At 34.1% G+C, this 15,973-nt stretch overlaps 1 protein-coding gene across 1 annotated transcript; it reads left to right on the top strand.

Annotated features, from left to right (window-relative positions):
- The first annotated feature begins 5,974 nt into the window (after nt 1–5,974).
- Nucleotides 5,975–7,439, top strand: LOC109803946 (plasmodesmata-located protein 1). Its single transcript, XM_020365649.3, has 2 exons — nt 5,975–6,850; nt 6,941–7,439. The coding sequence occupies exons 1-2, from the start codon at nt 6,022–6,024 to the stop codon at nt 7,075–7,077; spliced, it is 966 nt and encodes a 321-aa protein (XP_020221238.2). The 5' UTR covers nt 5,975–6,021; the 3' UTR covers nt 7,078–7,439.
- Nucleotides 7,440–15,973: the final 8,534 nt, after the last annotated feature.

The raw sequence follows: 15,973 nt of genomic DNA, 5'->3' as shown, positions 1-15,973 counted from the left end.
AATGTATGTTTAAAATGTAACCTTTAGAAGGCAGGTAAATTAAAGAATGATGGTGATCCTTATAAAGGCTAAGAATTGTTATTTTTCTTCCAACATGTGGTTTAAAGCAATCTACAAAGGTTTCAAAGAATTGTCGTCTTTCTTTGAACATCAATTGATGTTTCGTGGTCGATAAATACCGGTTGTTTTCCTTTCAAGGAAAGTGTTATTTCATAGTGAGGGTAATTTGTAGAGGTTCAAATATTAATAATTTGCAAGCTTTATAACATTGATAACTTGAAGAGGTTTAGAATACTTATTTATCTGTGCATCATCGATTCACTTGCGACTTGCGAGAGTGCCTCACTCTTCACCTTCGTCATCGTTTCTGTTAGGGAGAAGAGAGAAGAAGAGTGAAACTGAAAACTGAAAAATACTTTTATTACTGAATCTAAAATCTGCTTTTTACAAAGGAAAGAGAATAGCCTATATATAATACTAAGTCTCCAAAATTCTAACAGAATTATGATTTTGATCCTTCTCCTTATTATCCCCCTGCAAACTCAATGTGGATCTTTGTTTCACATTGAGTTTGGGTCTTAACTCCAAAAAGGTGCTTGATGAAGGAGCCTTGGTAAGTAAATCTGCAACTTGAAAACGAGCTGGAACATGTTTAACAAGCAATTCTCCTCTTGCAACCTTCTCCCGGATATACCATAAATCCAATTCAAAGTGTTTGGTTTTGCTGTGTAAAACTGGATTTGCAGATAAAAGTACAGCTCCCTGATTATCACACCAAATCAATGGAACTCTAGTGATAGGAATCTGCAGTTCAATGAGCAGGTTTTGGATATAAGTAATTTCTGAAGCTACAGCTGATAAGGATCTGAATTCAGCTTCAGTACTAGACTTGGATACCACTCTTTGTTTCTTTGCTGTCCAGGAGACAATATTGTTTCCTAAGTACACACAGTAACCAGAAGTTGACCTCAAGTCATTTGGGTCAGAGGCCCAATCACTGTCACAGAAAGCAGAAATGTTAAGATCATTTGTTTTGTTAAAATGGAGACAATAATCAATGGTGCCATTTAAATATCGAAGTATCCTTTTCGCAGCAGTCCAATGAACTTCAAGAGGATTATGCATGAATTGACACAATCTGTTGACAGGGTAAGCAATATCCGGTCGAGTGATTGTAGCATATTGCAATGCTCCTATTACAGATCTATACAATTGAGGATCTTGAGCTTGATCAGTACCATCAGCTAGAAGTTTGGTTGAAGGAGCAAACGGAGTCTTTATGGGCCTTGCATTTGACATATTAGTTTTTGTTAACAAGTCTGAAATGTACTTTGTTTGAGAGAGCTGAAGGCCACCATTTGAAGCTGGTTGAACTTCTAGACCAAGAAAATGATGCAACTTGCCTAGATTTTTGAGAGGAAATTCTGCATTGAGTTTAGCTATTAAACTGGAAATTGCTTGACCGGAGCTGCTGGTGATGATAATATCATCTACATACACTAACATAAATATTGTAAATTCTTGTGTATGAAGAGTGAAAAGAGAGGTGTCACTTTTGGTTTCTTTAAAGCCAAGTCTATGGAGAGTTGAGCCAAGCTTTTGAAACCAGGCACGTGGTGCTTGTTTTAAGCCATAAAGAGCTTTGTGAAGTTTGCAGACAATGTTGGCATTGCCATTACTAAAACCGGGTGGTTGTTGCATATAGATTTCCTCCTGAAGAGTGCCATTGAGAAAGGCATTATCAATGTCAAGTTGATGGATTGGCCAGCCTCTTGATAGAGCAATGGAAAGGACTACCCTGATGGTGACTGGCTTAACTACAGGGCTGAAAGTTTCGGTGAAGTCAAGCCCTTCCTGCTGAGTAAATCCACGGGCAACCAACCTAGCCTTATGTCTGCTGATTTTTCCTTCAGTATCATATTTTATTTTAAACAACCATTTGCAGGTGACAGCTTTCCTACCGGGTGGAAGTGGAACAAGACTCCAAGTTTTATTGTGTAAGAGAGCATTGTACTCAACTTGCATGGCTTGTTTCCATTCAGGAATGGTGAGAGCTTGTATAGGATTGGATGGTTCTGAAGTAGCAAGAAGAACTTTGGGTTTAAAAATGCCAGCTTTGGCGCGAGTAGTCATGGAATGAGTACTGGGAATAGGTTGAGACATGTTGAGAGGTGGAACAACAGAATCAGTTTGTGGGAGAGTGGAGGAAGTTGTCTCACGATTGGGTTGAGCAGAAACAGAAGGAGATGGTGATGCAGAATTTGAATTCTCAAGAGGTATACCTGAACAGGGAACAATATCAGTAGAGGTTCTAGAAGGAACAAGATTAGTAATTACCTGTGGAATAGGATGTTGTGTTGAGACTATCGGAATTGTAGGCAGCATTGTCACTGGTTGTGCATCAGTCGACAGGTGAATAGCAGTTTGGACCCTATTTTTATAAGGAAACTCAGTTTCATGAAACACCACATTTCTGGCCACAATTATTGAACCTTTATTAGTGAGACACTTGTACCCTTTATGTTGAGGGCTGTAGCCAACAAAAGTACAAAGACTGGATCTGAAATCCATTTTATGTTTGTTGTAGGGTCTCAAATGTGGAAAACAGGCACAACCAAAAGGTTTGAGAAAAGTGTAGTCAGGTGATTTGTGAAACAGCTTATGAAAGGGTGTCTGAAATTGAAGATTAGGAGTGGGCAACCTATTGATTACATAATTAGCTGTGGCAAAAGCATCTGCCCAAAAACTAGAAGGTAAATAAGAAGAAGCTAATAAGGTAAGGCCAGCCTCAGCTATATGTCTGTGTTTCCTTTCAGCAGTACCATGTTGCTGATGCGTATATGGGCAACTCATTCTGTGTATAATTCCTTGATCTGTCAAAAAATTAGTGAACACAGTATATTCTTTTCCACCATCTGTTTGAACACACTTAAGTTTTCTCTGAAATTGATTTTCAACAAGAGTTTTGAAATGTTTAAAGTGCGTAAAAACTTCAGATTTGTTGTGCATAAAGTACAACCATGTGGACTTAGAGTAAGCATCAATGAAATTTACATAATATCTATATCCTAGTCTAGAAGGTAAAGGTGAGGGGCCCCAAACATCAGTGTAAATAAGATCAAGAGGAGCCATATAATCAGTGGAAGAATTAGGAAAGGGCAAAACATGAGACTTGCCAATACAACATGCAGTACATGTACTATTTGTTTTATTGAGATTTTTTTCAGGGACATTACATTGTCTCATGACATATTCACAAATCTTATTGGAAGCATGGGCAAGTCTACCATGCCAAACATCAAACATAGTACTTCTATTTTCAATATTAAAAGCACAAGATTGTACAGGAAGAATTTCATAATTGTTTACAAGCCTATTACTAGAAGCTAAACCATGTGACTTTGCAGAGAAGCTTGTTGAGGGATTGACAAGTTTAACATGTTGAAATTCATATAGACCATTCCTAAGTCTCCCTTGAAGAAGAGTGGTCTTGGATACCTGAGATTTAACATGACAAGTGTCTGGGTGAAACTCAAAGAAAACCTTGTTTTCCCGAGCAAACTGAGAAACACTTAACAAATTCTTTGTAATTAATGGTGCATGCAAGAGATTTTTCAGGATAAGATTTTGATCAGCAATATTAGATTGAATATAAGAGGTACCAATATTAGCAATTCCTATACCTGAGCCATTACCCATATGTATCTTCTCTGGGCCAGAATATTCAGTCCGTTGTTGAAGGTTATTAACATCAGGAGTTAGATGATTAGTGGCTCCTGAGTCAGGATACCAACTATCATCATAGGACAAATTTTGGGTTGAAGTATTCATGGCTTGCATAGCAACTGGATTCTGACCTGTATTTTGAGAAACAAATGTATGTGAGTTTTGATTTGGATCAGGTAATTTTTGATCATACCTGTGCCAACAATTATAAGCAGAGTGGCCCATTTTTCCACACAATTGGCATTGAATTTTGTTGTTCCTTCCACCAGTATTCTGAAATCTACCACCTCGAGCACGGCCACGACCTTGAAATCCTCCACTACGACCTGGATAGGTACCACGACCACGGTTATTTGAGTGATTTCCATGTGCAAGATTGGCTTGCATGTTGGTACCATCAACTTTCTTTCGTGATTCTAATCTGTCTTCTTGAGCCATTAGCAATGCCTCTATTTCTTTGATGGTGTAAGGATCTTTTCGAGATAGAATGGAAGTCACAAAGCCATCATATTCATCAGGAAGCCCATCCACAATAGCATCAAAATGTTCTTCAACGTTCAAAGGAGCACCAATTGCCGCAAGGGTATCTACAACTTTCTTGATTTCCAAAAGATACGGAGTAATCGAGGACGTTTTCTTGATGGATCGCAATTGAATCTTGAGTTGCTTGATCCGAGCACGCGTTTGAGATGTAAAATAGGTGTCAAGGGTTTCCCAAATCTGATAGCTCCACTCACACCCTACCATTCGAATTTTGAATTCAGCTTCCATGGATTCAAGAAGCCAAGATTTGAGAAGAGCATCTTGTTGCTCATAATCTTCGAAAGCTTCACTCACTTTATCTTTGACCTTCTCCTCTGTAGAATCGTATTTGGGAGGGATCGATGCATCTCCTTGAATGTATTTCTTCAATCTGTATCCCTTGATGGTGGATTCAGCTTCATGTTTCCATGTGAGGTAGTTGTCTTCAGTGAGACGACAGGGAATAGGGGTAGAGAAATGTTGAACAAGAAATTTTTGAGCGGAAGCCATGGTCACGCTAGTGGATTAAGCCTAACTCAACCCTACAAAACCGGCTTGTATGGTGAGGGTTGCTTTCCACTTATATACTATTTAATTGCCTAATCTCTAGTCGATGTGGGACTTGGGTTTTTCCCAATACACCCCCCTCACGTCCAGCACTATTAGGCTTGGTACGTGGATAAATGGTAGGTGGCCCTTTTTTTCAATGATCTAGGATTGGCGGGACTTGAAATACACCCCCTCATGCCCATGGTGCATGTATCAATGAATAGTAGGTGGCCCTTTTTTAATGACGGGACTTGAATACACCCCTCATGCCCATGGTGCATGTATCAATGAATGGTGGGTGACCCATTTTTAAGAATCTAGGATAGCTTTGATACCATGTTAGGGAGAAGAGAGAAGAAGAGTGAAACTGAAAACTGAAAAATACTTTTATTACTGAATCTAAAATCTGCTTTTTACAAAGGAAAGAGAATAGCCTATATATAATACTAAGTCTCCAAAATTCTAACAGAATTATGATTTTGATCCTTCTCCTTATTAGTTTCGTTTCCCCTCTTCACACTTACCTCCACGTTTCTGCCATTGTGTAAGAAAAGAAGAGTGAAGAGTTTGTGTTCCCACTAATCCTCTAAGGTTAATCCACACTTGGTCGTGAAAGACTCAAACTCGTACACTTTTTTTGTCTCATTGTAGAAGTTTCGCACTTGTGCGTTCTATTCTCATAAATGAAATCTGAACTCACATTCTTCCATTGCAGTGCAAATCACAACTCGCACAAGAAGAGGAGGAAAAAAAAAAAGTGTCACCGCCATCAAAAATCACCTCTAACATAAGTACACAATAGTTGGAAGCATTCATTGATGATAACCTAGTGTACGTGACGCATCATGAAAATGTAAAATTAATAAATAAAAAATTGTGTTACATGGTAGTAAACAGCAACAGGCACACGAACTGTGTCTACTTTGTTTTTTCCCCGCTGAAGCTGATTTACAACAGTGCCAGTGTCGGACGCGTTAAAAACCGCCGCGGGTCCCATCGGTACCACAAAGAACATTAACAGGCCCACCTCTGACTGCAAAATTTATTATTTATTTTCCATCAAAAGTTACTACCTTTGATGATTCTGGTCAAAATAATTCCAGCACTCAATCGCATTCCCTTTTAGGCCATCGCAATAATTCACCCACAAGCCAATATACTCACCCTTCCTCTCTTTCCCAGCTGCACACATTAATGAACCAAAAGCGACGTGTGTGAGATTTAATGGACAAATATAAATATATATATATATATATATATGTATTAAAGCAGGAAGCAATAACAGCAAAGTGCAAAACACCACCAAACTCAGAAATGGGTAGGTCGAGAAGAAGAGAGCAAGAGCAAACACAAACGCTCCTCCTTCTGATTACACCACTCCTTCTACTACCCACACCCACCTCAGGCGCAGACAACACAAACCTCATCTACAAAGGCTGCGCCGACCAGAAGCTGCAAGACCCATCAAGCTTGAAACCCCTTTTGGCCTCTCTTGTGTCCGAGTCAGCGCAAAAGCCCTTCGCCACCGCCACCCAGAACGCCCTCACCGCCGCCTACCAATGCCGCGGCGACCTCTCCAACGCCGACTGCTCCGCCTGCGTCGCCAGGATCCCCGCCATGCTCCCCTCCCTCTGCGGCGCCGACGTCGCCGCCGCCCGCGTCCAGCTCGGCGGCTGCTACCTCCGCTACGAGGCCGTGGGCTTCAAGCAGGTCCCCGCCACGCAGCTGCTCTACAAAGTGTGCGGGTCCCGGCGGCTCTCCGACGGCGCGGGCTTGGAGGCGCGGAGGGAGGCGGCGTTCGAGATGGCGGAGAACGGCGTGCAGAGCAGCGGCGCGTTGTTCTACACGGGAAGTTACGAGAGTTTGTACGTGTTGGCCCAGTGCGAGGGTGATTTGGGAAATGCGGATTGCGGGGATTGTATCAGGAGTGCTGCGGACCAGGCTAAGGCTCAGTGCGGTCGCGCTATTTCCGCGCAGACTTATCTCCACGCTTGTTATGTTAGTTATAGCTTCTACCCTAATGGAGTTCCCACTGCCGCATCGTCTTCGCCGAGTAATAATAATAATAAACTAATAATCAATTAAAGATTATTTTTTTCCGATTTATTAATTAATTTTTTCCTTTTGTGTTTGGTCGGAGCAGGAGCAGGGGAAGGGGGGCATGAGCACACGGAGAGGACGGTGGCGCTTGCGGTGGGAGGCGTGGCGGCGTTGGGGTTCTTGATTGCTTGTATGTTATTTGTGAAGTCGGCGTTGAAGAAAAGAGGTGGGAAGCGTTGAGGGATGTTTGGATTTTGTATATATAGATAGATAGATGAGTTTTTTTGTGTTTGTTATTAGGTGAAGTGAATATACCTTTGTCTTTGTATAGTTGTGGTGAGAGGAAAGGGGAAAGGGGAAAGGATAAATTAAGTGAGGTGTGAAACAGAAGTTTTATTGGGTGATGTGGTGGAGATTTGTGTCCCCACTGGACATGGTCATTGCCTTTGCCTTTGCCTTTGCCTTTGCCATGCATATCCTCTCCTCTCCCTACTCTTGCATCATCTGCATCTCATACCACCAATTGAAGGTAAAATGTACAAATTCATGATGTAACCTCTTTATATATGTTCTCATCAATTATTACCACCCTTCAAATCTTACTGCTTTCCCTTTATCATTCTCCATGTCTTTATATGCCATATCACACTGTTAAAATGTAAATAAAAAATATTAAAAAATGAGAGATTACATGATTTGTTTTACTCTTACTTTCTCTATTATAGAAAAAATAATTTTACGTATAATAAAAAAATTAATAAATTACCTATCTGTATTCAATTTTACTGAAATTTACGATTTAAGATTTCTTGAAATATAAAAATATTTTGTATAGTATTTTTCTTCAAATGTCCTTATAATAAATATAAAAAAGTAGTATAACTAAAATGTTATATACTAAAGTTAATTTATTGAATCATGCCTCTATTCTATGATTGTGTTTGTATTCATGATTACTTTCATGACATGTACATTTGTACGGGAGTGTTCTATATATAAAATGTTTTTATTTTTTTGAAATTCACGAGTAATTCTTTTTATCTCTTTCTTCTATTTCTCTTTCTTTCCCTCGCTCCATCTTTCTCTCTCTATATGTATTTCTGTCTTCGTCTTCTTCTCTTCATTTTTATCTTGTATTTTATTATTATTTTTAATTTTATCAATTTTAATAATATTTTTACTTTTGTAGTTTAATAATATTTATTCATATTTATTTATTTATTTGAATAAAATAAAATAAAATAATTTTTATTTTTCTTAATTATAAGATGACATTTTTTAATATTTATTTTGCTAAATTTTATATTTAAATAATTTTAACCATAAAATTTAAATTTTTAAAATAATTTAATATCATAATTGTAATAAAATTTAGATAAATAAATATATTTAATAAAATTATTTTTATAAAAAATATTTATATACACATAAATATATATTATAACCAAATATTAAAATATTTAATTTTCTATATTTTATATTAATATTCCTAAGAATCTTTAAGGAAAACAAAAAATGATGATTGCGCAAGAAAAACTTTTTCACTAACAAATACCACCTGTCAATAAAATTTTAGTTGAATGTGGGGTGAAACTTTAAAATTTTATAAATCAAACTGTCGCTAGGTTATGCTAGACTTGCTATTTTAGGGTTTAAAAATTTTCAACAATATGTTTAATTAAAAAGACTATATTTAAATAAATCAAAAGGTGCTTTTAAGTTAGAGCGTGTTTGCTTCCACGTTCTGAATACGAATTTTCACGTTAAATGAGAAGTAAATAACTATAGCTTCCATGTTTTCTATGATAAATTACATGATTTTTATGTTTCTGACACGTTACCAAACACGCACTTAACGAAATTATTAAAATATATATATATATATATATAAAATGGGATTTTGATATTATTATTATATTAAAATTTGTTGTATCCTATTCATCTTGACTAAAATTTAAGATTTTTATATACAAATTAAGAATAATATATATGTATATAATTTTATTAAAATTCTCCAATTAATAAAATTATCACTTTAGGTGCGGTGGTTGAAGAATTTATAAGGGGACAAATTAGAAGAAGAAAAAATATTATATTAAAATTTGAAAAACATTAGTCATTTTAGGGTTTTTTTAATGTTAAAATTGTAGTCATTTTGAAATAAAAGAAATAATTTTATTTTGTAATTATGTGTTTATCATTTTGTTTTAAAATTTAAGCTCATTAGATAACATATAATGTTATTATGCAGATTAACCTATTTAGAATGTTTATAAGTTTATTTAAAATATCTTCTTATAAATTATACTTCTAAACAACTTTTGAAAAGAAGTCTATGCTATGTTGAACAGAAAGAAATCAAGGTCTGGTAAAGTTATTTAATGTCATTCTATTTAAATAACATTTTCTAATATATATATATATATATATATATATATATATATATATATATATATATATATATATATATATATATATGTATATAAGTTTACACAAGTTAAACGTTAGAAATTATGTAAACTTACAATTAATGTTTATTCATGTTTTAAAAAACTATATTATGAGTTAAATTAATTTTATTCTATAACATATAGTTTATATATTTAGTAATTTGATTTGCTTAATAAGATTTTAAATTTAATCATTAAATCACTAATTTTAATATATGAAAATAGTTAAAAAAATAACTTCATTAAAATTTAATGATGCAAAACCGATGGAAATTGAACTCGATACTAAATATTTTTTTCCAACAATTCTCGCAATATGCTTAACTATGTGAATTAGATCTCAATATTTAATTTTTTTAAAATGAACAAGTTAAACTTTAATCTTGAAAATGAAAAGCTAAACTCAAACCTTGTACAGATTGACTAAGCACAGCTAATTGCCACCTTAAATAATGTCGATGTTTCATAATTTACTAGCGGAAATTGAGGGATCTGCTAAACACAAATGTTTGAAAGGGAAGTAATGAATGCATGTAACGTATTGTGCATTGGTGCTTGCTATAATAAGTCGTACATTTGCAGTAACCACCGAAACTATATAAAGCTTAAATATACATTATATAGAACAGGTTTCACACTAGCATTCCTCGTTAATTAGATGTCTCTTTGCGTCATTTTCTGGTAGCTGTAGAAGCTAGACTCTGAATGTTACGGAAGTGCAATTTTTTTTCTTAGTTATTAAGAAATGAAAGTGGTCTTAAAAGGTGTAACCAGACTACATTTTGGACCATTATGCTTTTTATGCACTTAAATAAAAAGTGGTAAGAAACATTAGGCTCAAAAGTGGGGGAAAGGTAAAAAGGTGAAACAAAAAATCCAAATCAGTATTATTAAAGACCAGAAATGTCCACCAGAAATCGAAACAAAAAAGCACACCGGAATTTAAAATGAAAGAAGTTTAGGGCAAAATATCTACAAATAAAATTAGCAATGGTAATGGAAACGTGGGCTTAATATAGAAAGTAGTGGTGAAGAAATAAGAATGCCAAGGTTTGCGCCGTGTGCTAATGATTAGTTCAGTGGAGGTCTACATCATATAAAAAAAAAACATATACAAGTTTAATAGCCGTAGTTAACAAATGTACAATATCTATGGATAGATTATGCAATCAGATATTGTTTAAATTAACTTTTGATAACGTGTTTAGTTGGTGAATTTTCCACTTTCAGATGCTTGTTAAAAACAACTCAACACTTATTATATAGTTTTTTGGTTCAACCAAATACAACGTTAATTCAAACACACACCTGTGGTCTATTTTCTCGAAAGAGACATGTGTAACATGGTTCAGTTGCAAGTGTGTTGGCCAGCCACTAAACAAAACAAAAAAGAAAGACGCCAAATGAATTTGCCTTAAATCTATAGTATATACTACTATTAAACGTAAATTGCCCACTATTTATTTGCTTGGTTCATCCAATTATTTTTTATCCCTTTCGCGATTATAGTGCATTTATATATATACTTCTAATAAAATATGGAGGAGTTATAATAATACCGGTGTGATTTTTACTAAGTGTTACATCGCTCAATAACTTTATATTAAATGCGAATTTTGTAAATTTAATCGTTAAATTGAAAGTTCATATCACTTAGATCATATAAATAAAATTTTATATTAATTCAAGATCATTAAAAGTGTAACGACCCGTCATAGTCTCTACACTTAGTGGAATCGCACTACTGCTAGTGAAACTAAGAAAAATATTAAGTTAGATAACTTATACATACATGTACAAATAAAAATGAAATAACTAAGTTTCTGGTTATAAAATAAAACTCCATATATGTACAGTCATCTAAAAAATAATATTTCCTAGTGCCGGTCAAGCACAAACAAAATCGTTACTCAAAATGGTAACTCTAACACGAGGATCAAAACTCCCCGTCTCGTAGTAGCGGACACCTCAACTCCAAGCTAGCCCTGACCTGCTCCCATACCAAGTATGATCATCGCAGTTCCACCACATGAAAACAGAAGGGTAAGCTAGAGTTCAAAACCAATCATACAAGTACATAATAAAATCTATATTACACATCATCCAAAACTTCAATCATGTTCATAGAGTCACACCATATACACTCTATCCAACACTACTCATGCATAAAATACAATCCACCAATCACGAAGTCAAACACCACACTTCATCATACTAATAATCATGCAATAAATGCATCTCAAGATAGATATCAATGCATATCAATCATCTAATGCGTCATCACGCATACACCTAGGAGATCTCCCTAACAATAGAGTTGTATAAGTGACATCCCATCCTACTGAAACCACCCCAACCGTTTTCATGCCCAATGCGTCCGCTCGGTCACAACTAAACATGATATAATCCTCACTCGGGTTTACTCGGATGATGTCACTTACACAATTGGAAGTCCAAATCCACCGTCAGGTATAGCACAGCTGGGTACGAGCTTACCACGACCTTGACATGCATAACCAAGTCAATTGTGGAGTTCACCCACCGACTATCCGCAAGGATCCACGCAACCTTCCCGAGTACTTGGTTAAGGGAATAATCCTCAACCTCATACCCCGCTCCAACACTAGCTAAGTACTTAGAGGAGACTCACCCAACCCAGTGGCCTATCTGAGCACCACTCTCCCAAATCGAGTGGCCTCCTTGAGCACCACTCTCATATATCAGTGGTCTATCCAAGCACCACTCTCAAGAGACTCTATGTGAGTTCTTCCAATTCGAAAATATTTTTCCTCTCCTCAAGTCTTAGGCTAGTCTCATGTCATGTCTTATTTAAACATTCATATATATCATCGCTATGCATACATATGAATCACACCTCACCATACATCATATATCATACATACATGATCCAAAACATCAACTTAACATGCATAAGCATCAATTTAAATCAATTATTTATAAACATATTCACGCGCAGCGCAGTCAGCTCGCGCCTGGCCTAACACCAACCCAAGAGCTCTAAGCTCTTCCACGCCCGGCGCGCTCAACCTGCGCCCGACCTAATCACAGTCAGAGAGTTTCAAAACTCTCATCCAAACCAACCAATCCAGCCACATGCAAACACAAAACACAATGCATATGCTCCATACGACTCAAAATAAACTTAAATCTCACATGCATCCAACCTATGCATCAAAATCATCAAAATCCTCCTTTTTCTCAAAACCCCAAAAAAATGAGATTTTCTTCAATCCATCTATGGATTATCGACATTCATGCATCAATTGAGTTTCTAAACTCACATGCAACCTAAACAACAAATATTCTATCTTCCCTCACCTGAAGATTGACTCAAAATAGCCAATAACTGAGAAGAAGTAAAATTCCCTTCCGAAGCTCAACCCGGAACTTCAATCCTCCCAAAGTAAGCTTCCTAATCTGAATTTCAAGAAAAGACATAAGGCATTAGTGATCTAGGGGAGAAAATGAATCATACAGAGAAATTTGGGAGAGAAAGGAGCTCACAGACCCAAAGTCCTTATCTCTAAAACTTCTCTCTAAAAATCTCATTTTCTCCTCAACCACAAACCCCTATTTATAGAAGTTCCGGAGTGGCCAGAACAGCTTGTTCTGTATCCGGAACGGCCCGTTCTACACTCCCTCAACACGTACAAAAATCACGTGCAGAACGATCCGTTTTGGGACTCATCCAGAACGACCTGTTCTCCATACAGAACGACTCGTACTCCCTCCGGAACGACCCATTTTGGAGTTTGGAATGACCCGTTCTCCCTCCAAAACGGCCTGTTCTCAGCTACGTTTTTCAGGTCAACTTAGTAGTTTGGAACGGCCCATTTTAGGCTACTAAATCAACCATATTGGGCTTTTTGAAATAATTTGCTATGTTACAATTTGATGTTTCATTTTTATAAAATAAAATTGACGTAATATATTCATTTCAAAATATACTAAAATATGAACACTTTGATCACCTTCAAATGGTTATTCAATTCTAACGAAATTTCATATACACATATAAAGTGATATGAACTTTCAATCTAACGATTAAATTTACAAAATTCACATTTAATATAAAATTATTTAGTGGTATAACACTTGGTAAAAATTACACCTGTGTAATTATAACTCCTCTTAAATATATCATATTTTCCTTTAATAATTTTTGTTCATAAATTAAATAATAAATAGTTAGAAGGCCAAATATTAACTCTTAATGGGGAAGCGGAACCACGTTCCAAGTCAAAGTATGAACGCGTTCCTTTGAATTTTGACATTACAACTCCATCACGGATTCGCTAATCATTCTTATTTCGAATCACGTTCAATGATTTAAAATTACGTTGAAATAATATTTATGTGTTTGATTTTATATCGAGAAATTAATTTAGAGTTTAAATAATTTTAGCATACTAAAAAATAATTTTAAAATAAAATATACAAATATAAATCATATCATTTTAAAATTAACTTTACGATTATATATATATATATATATATATATATATATATATATATATATATATATATATATATATATATATATATCCGTTAATCATCATGCATTTTAAATACTCTTACCCATATAGCTACCCGTAGTTGTGGAGCCGTGCACCGCATGAACACAATACTAGTTTACTAAATAAGAAAAATAATCATATAATAGTGAGATTTAACTTATTTTCTATTTTGTCAGGATTTATCATTAAAATATTTTTCAAGTCTATCTAAATATTTATTTGTCTTTTTTGAGTCATTGTAATGAAAAATTGTTAGTTGTGGATCATCTACATTTTCTTGATGTTGTTTTGTTGTCACGTGAACTCTAAATAGTTTAGATTTGAAATGGTTAACAAAATGAATAATTTTAAAATGATTAAGGTAATAAATGATATATTAAATTGTGATAATTTGATTGTGTTTTAGGTATGTAATTAAATTAAGTATTGTAGTTATTTTTTATATAAAAAATAATTACATATAATTACTTTAAAATTTAAATATATTATCAACAGTATTTTTTTTAGTAACTACGTTACTTGTACGAAGTATCTTTTTGTTTCGTTGATGACTTATTTCTAGTAAAAAATATCTAACTAGTCATCTTTGATTGTTGTCCTCTTTCAACTACATTTTTTTACACACAAAATTTAAACTTAAGCCCTTAGTTAAGAAAATTAAGCTTAGTACCATTCAAGCCAACAAATTATACTTGTTTAATTAGTTTTTGATTTTGACATTTTTACTAGCACATAAAAGAATCTTTATGCCCCATTGTTTTAAAAGAAACAAAAATATCTTTTTGAACAATTATTTGAATAATTTTAGAATTTAAAAATGTGCAGTTACTTATGAGTATTTTTAGAATATAATAGATAAAATAGGAAGAAAAATAAATATTGATATAAGATAAATGGTTTTAAGAAGTTATAAAAATGAACAAAGGTTAAAATGGTCATATTAAAATGGAAATCAATAGTTAAGGGTGTAAGTGAGTTGAGTTGGGATGGGTCAAGTTTAGATAAGTTTGTTACTCAACTTGATCAAAATTTAATGGATTAGGTTAAATCGGATTTATGTTTTTTTATTATTTTAAATTCAACCTAATTTAACTTAATCATAAACGAGTTGAATTAAGTTGATTAATCGATTCAACATAATTAAATTTATTTATTTATTATAAAATTTAAATATTTTAAAATAAATGTAAATCATTTGATATTTACTACAAATGTAATGTTATCCTCCTATAAAATATATAATGATGGAAACTAAATTCTAAAATAGATTTATTAATTTGTTACATTATTATCGATTTAAATAACTAACATTAATATAAAATAAAATTTAAAATAAATATGTTATATTGTTATAATATTATTAGAAAAAAATATAAAATCATTATTAAGTAAGAGTAATAATAAATATTATCTCAAATAAATGATTATTAAAAATTAAATTATTTATTTATTATTATATAATCGAGTCAAATAATAAATTAAAACATAAAAATAAGTCAATAACATGTAAAATGCCAAGTTGTTAATATACACAATTTTTTTTAATCCAAACTTATTGAATTTTTTGAATTCAATAATCACCTATATCCCTACAAATAATTATAATTGAAAGAGATATTTCCTTTATATAATAATATAAATGTTATTTTTTCATCTACATTTACACGATGAGTTTATCGTTAGAATTTATTTTGTTGAAAGTACAATGCGGGTCTATTGGTGTAAGTTCATGATAGGTATATTTTCATGAACTTAAAACACAATAAAGTTTATCATTAAATTTTTTTAAAAATTGGTCAATAAGTGATTTTTTTTTCCTGAGCTCGAGGTTTTAGACTTTAACTCTGTTGGGTGCATTGTTAAAAAAAAAAAAAAATGAACGAAATGGGCTGACCAAACAAAATTATTGGAAGCCCAACAAATGCCTCGATGCATCCCGCTGATTGCCTGAGTAAGCAGTGTAGTGTATGTGTTGTTATCGAGCGATGACGCCACTTGTCGCGGTCACTAGGGTTAATAAAATAAGCCCATTGTTGCATCAGCATCGTTCAAAACGGACGGCTCAGATCGCAGCATTATCCATGACGAACGGCATCACATCTAACAGGACCATCATGCGCCATGGAGCCGCCAACTCCCACTGTTCCG

The sequence above is a fragment of the Cajanus cajan genome, chromosome 6 (assembly GCF_000230855.2).
Source record: "Cajanus cajan strain Asha chromosome 6, NIPB_CcT2T_4, whole genome shotgun sequence".
NCBI classification, from domain to species: Eukaryota; Viridiplantae; Streptophyta; class Magnoliopsida; order Fabales; family Fabaceae; genus Cajanus; species Cajanus cajan.
This window is presented reverse-complemented; position numbering and strand designations above follow the sequence as displayed.

What these genes read in the sequence shown, in the direction of transcription:
- LOC109803946 (XM_020365649.3), top strand. Translation starts at nt 6,022, where the DNA reads ATGGACAAATATAAATATATATATATATATATATATGTATTAAAGCAG. An exon ending in TGCCGCATCGTCTTCGCCGA is followed by an intron (nt 6,851 to 6,940) that starts GTAATAATAATA and finishes TGGTCGGAGCAG; the next exon opens with GAGCAGGGGAAGGGGGGCAT.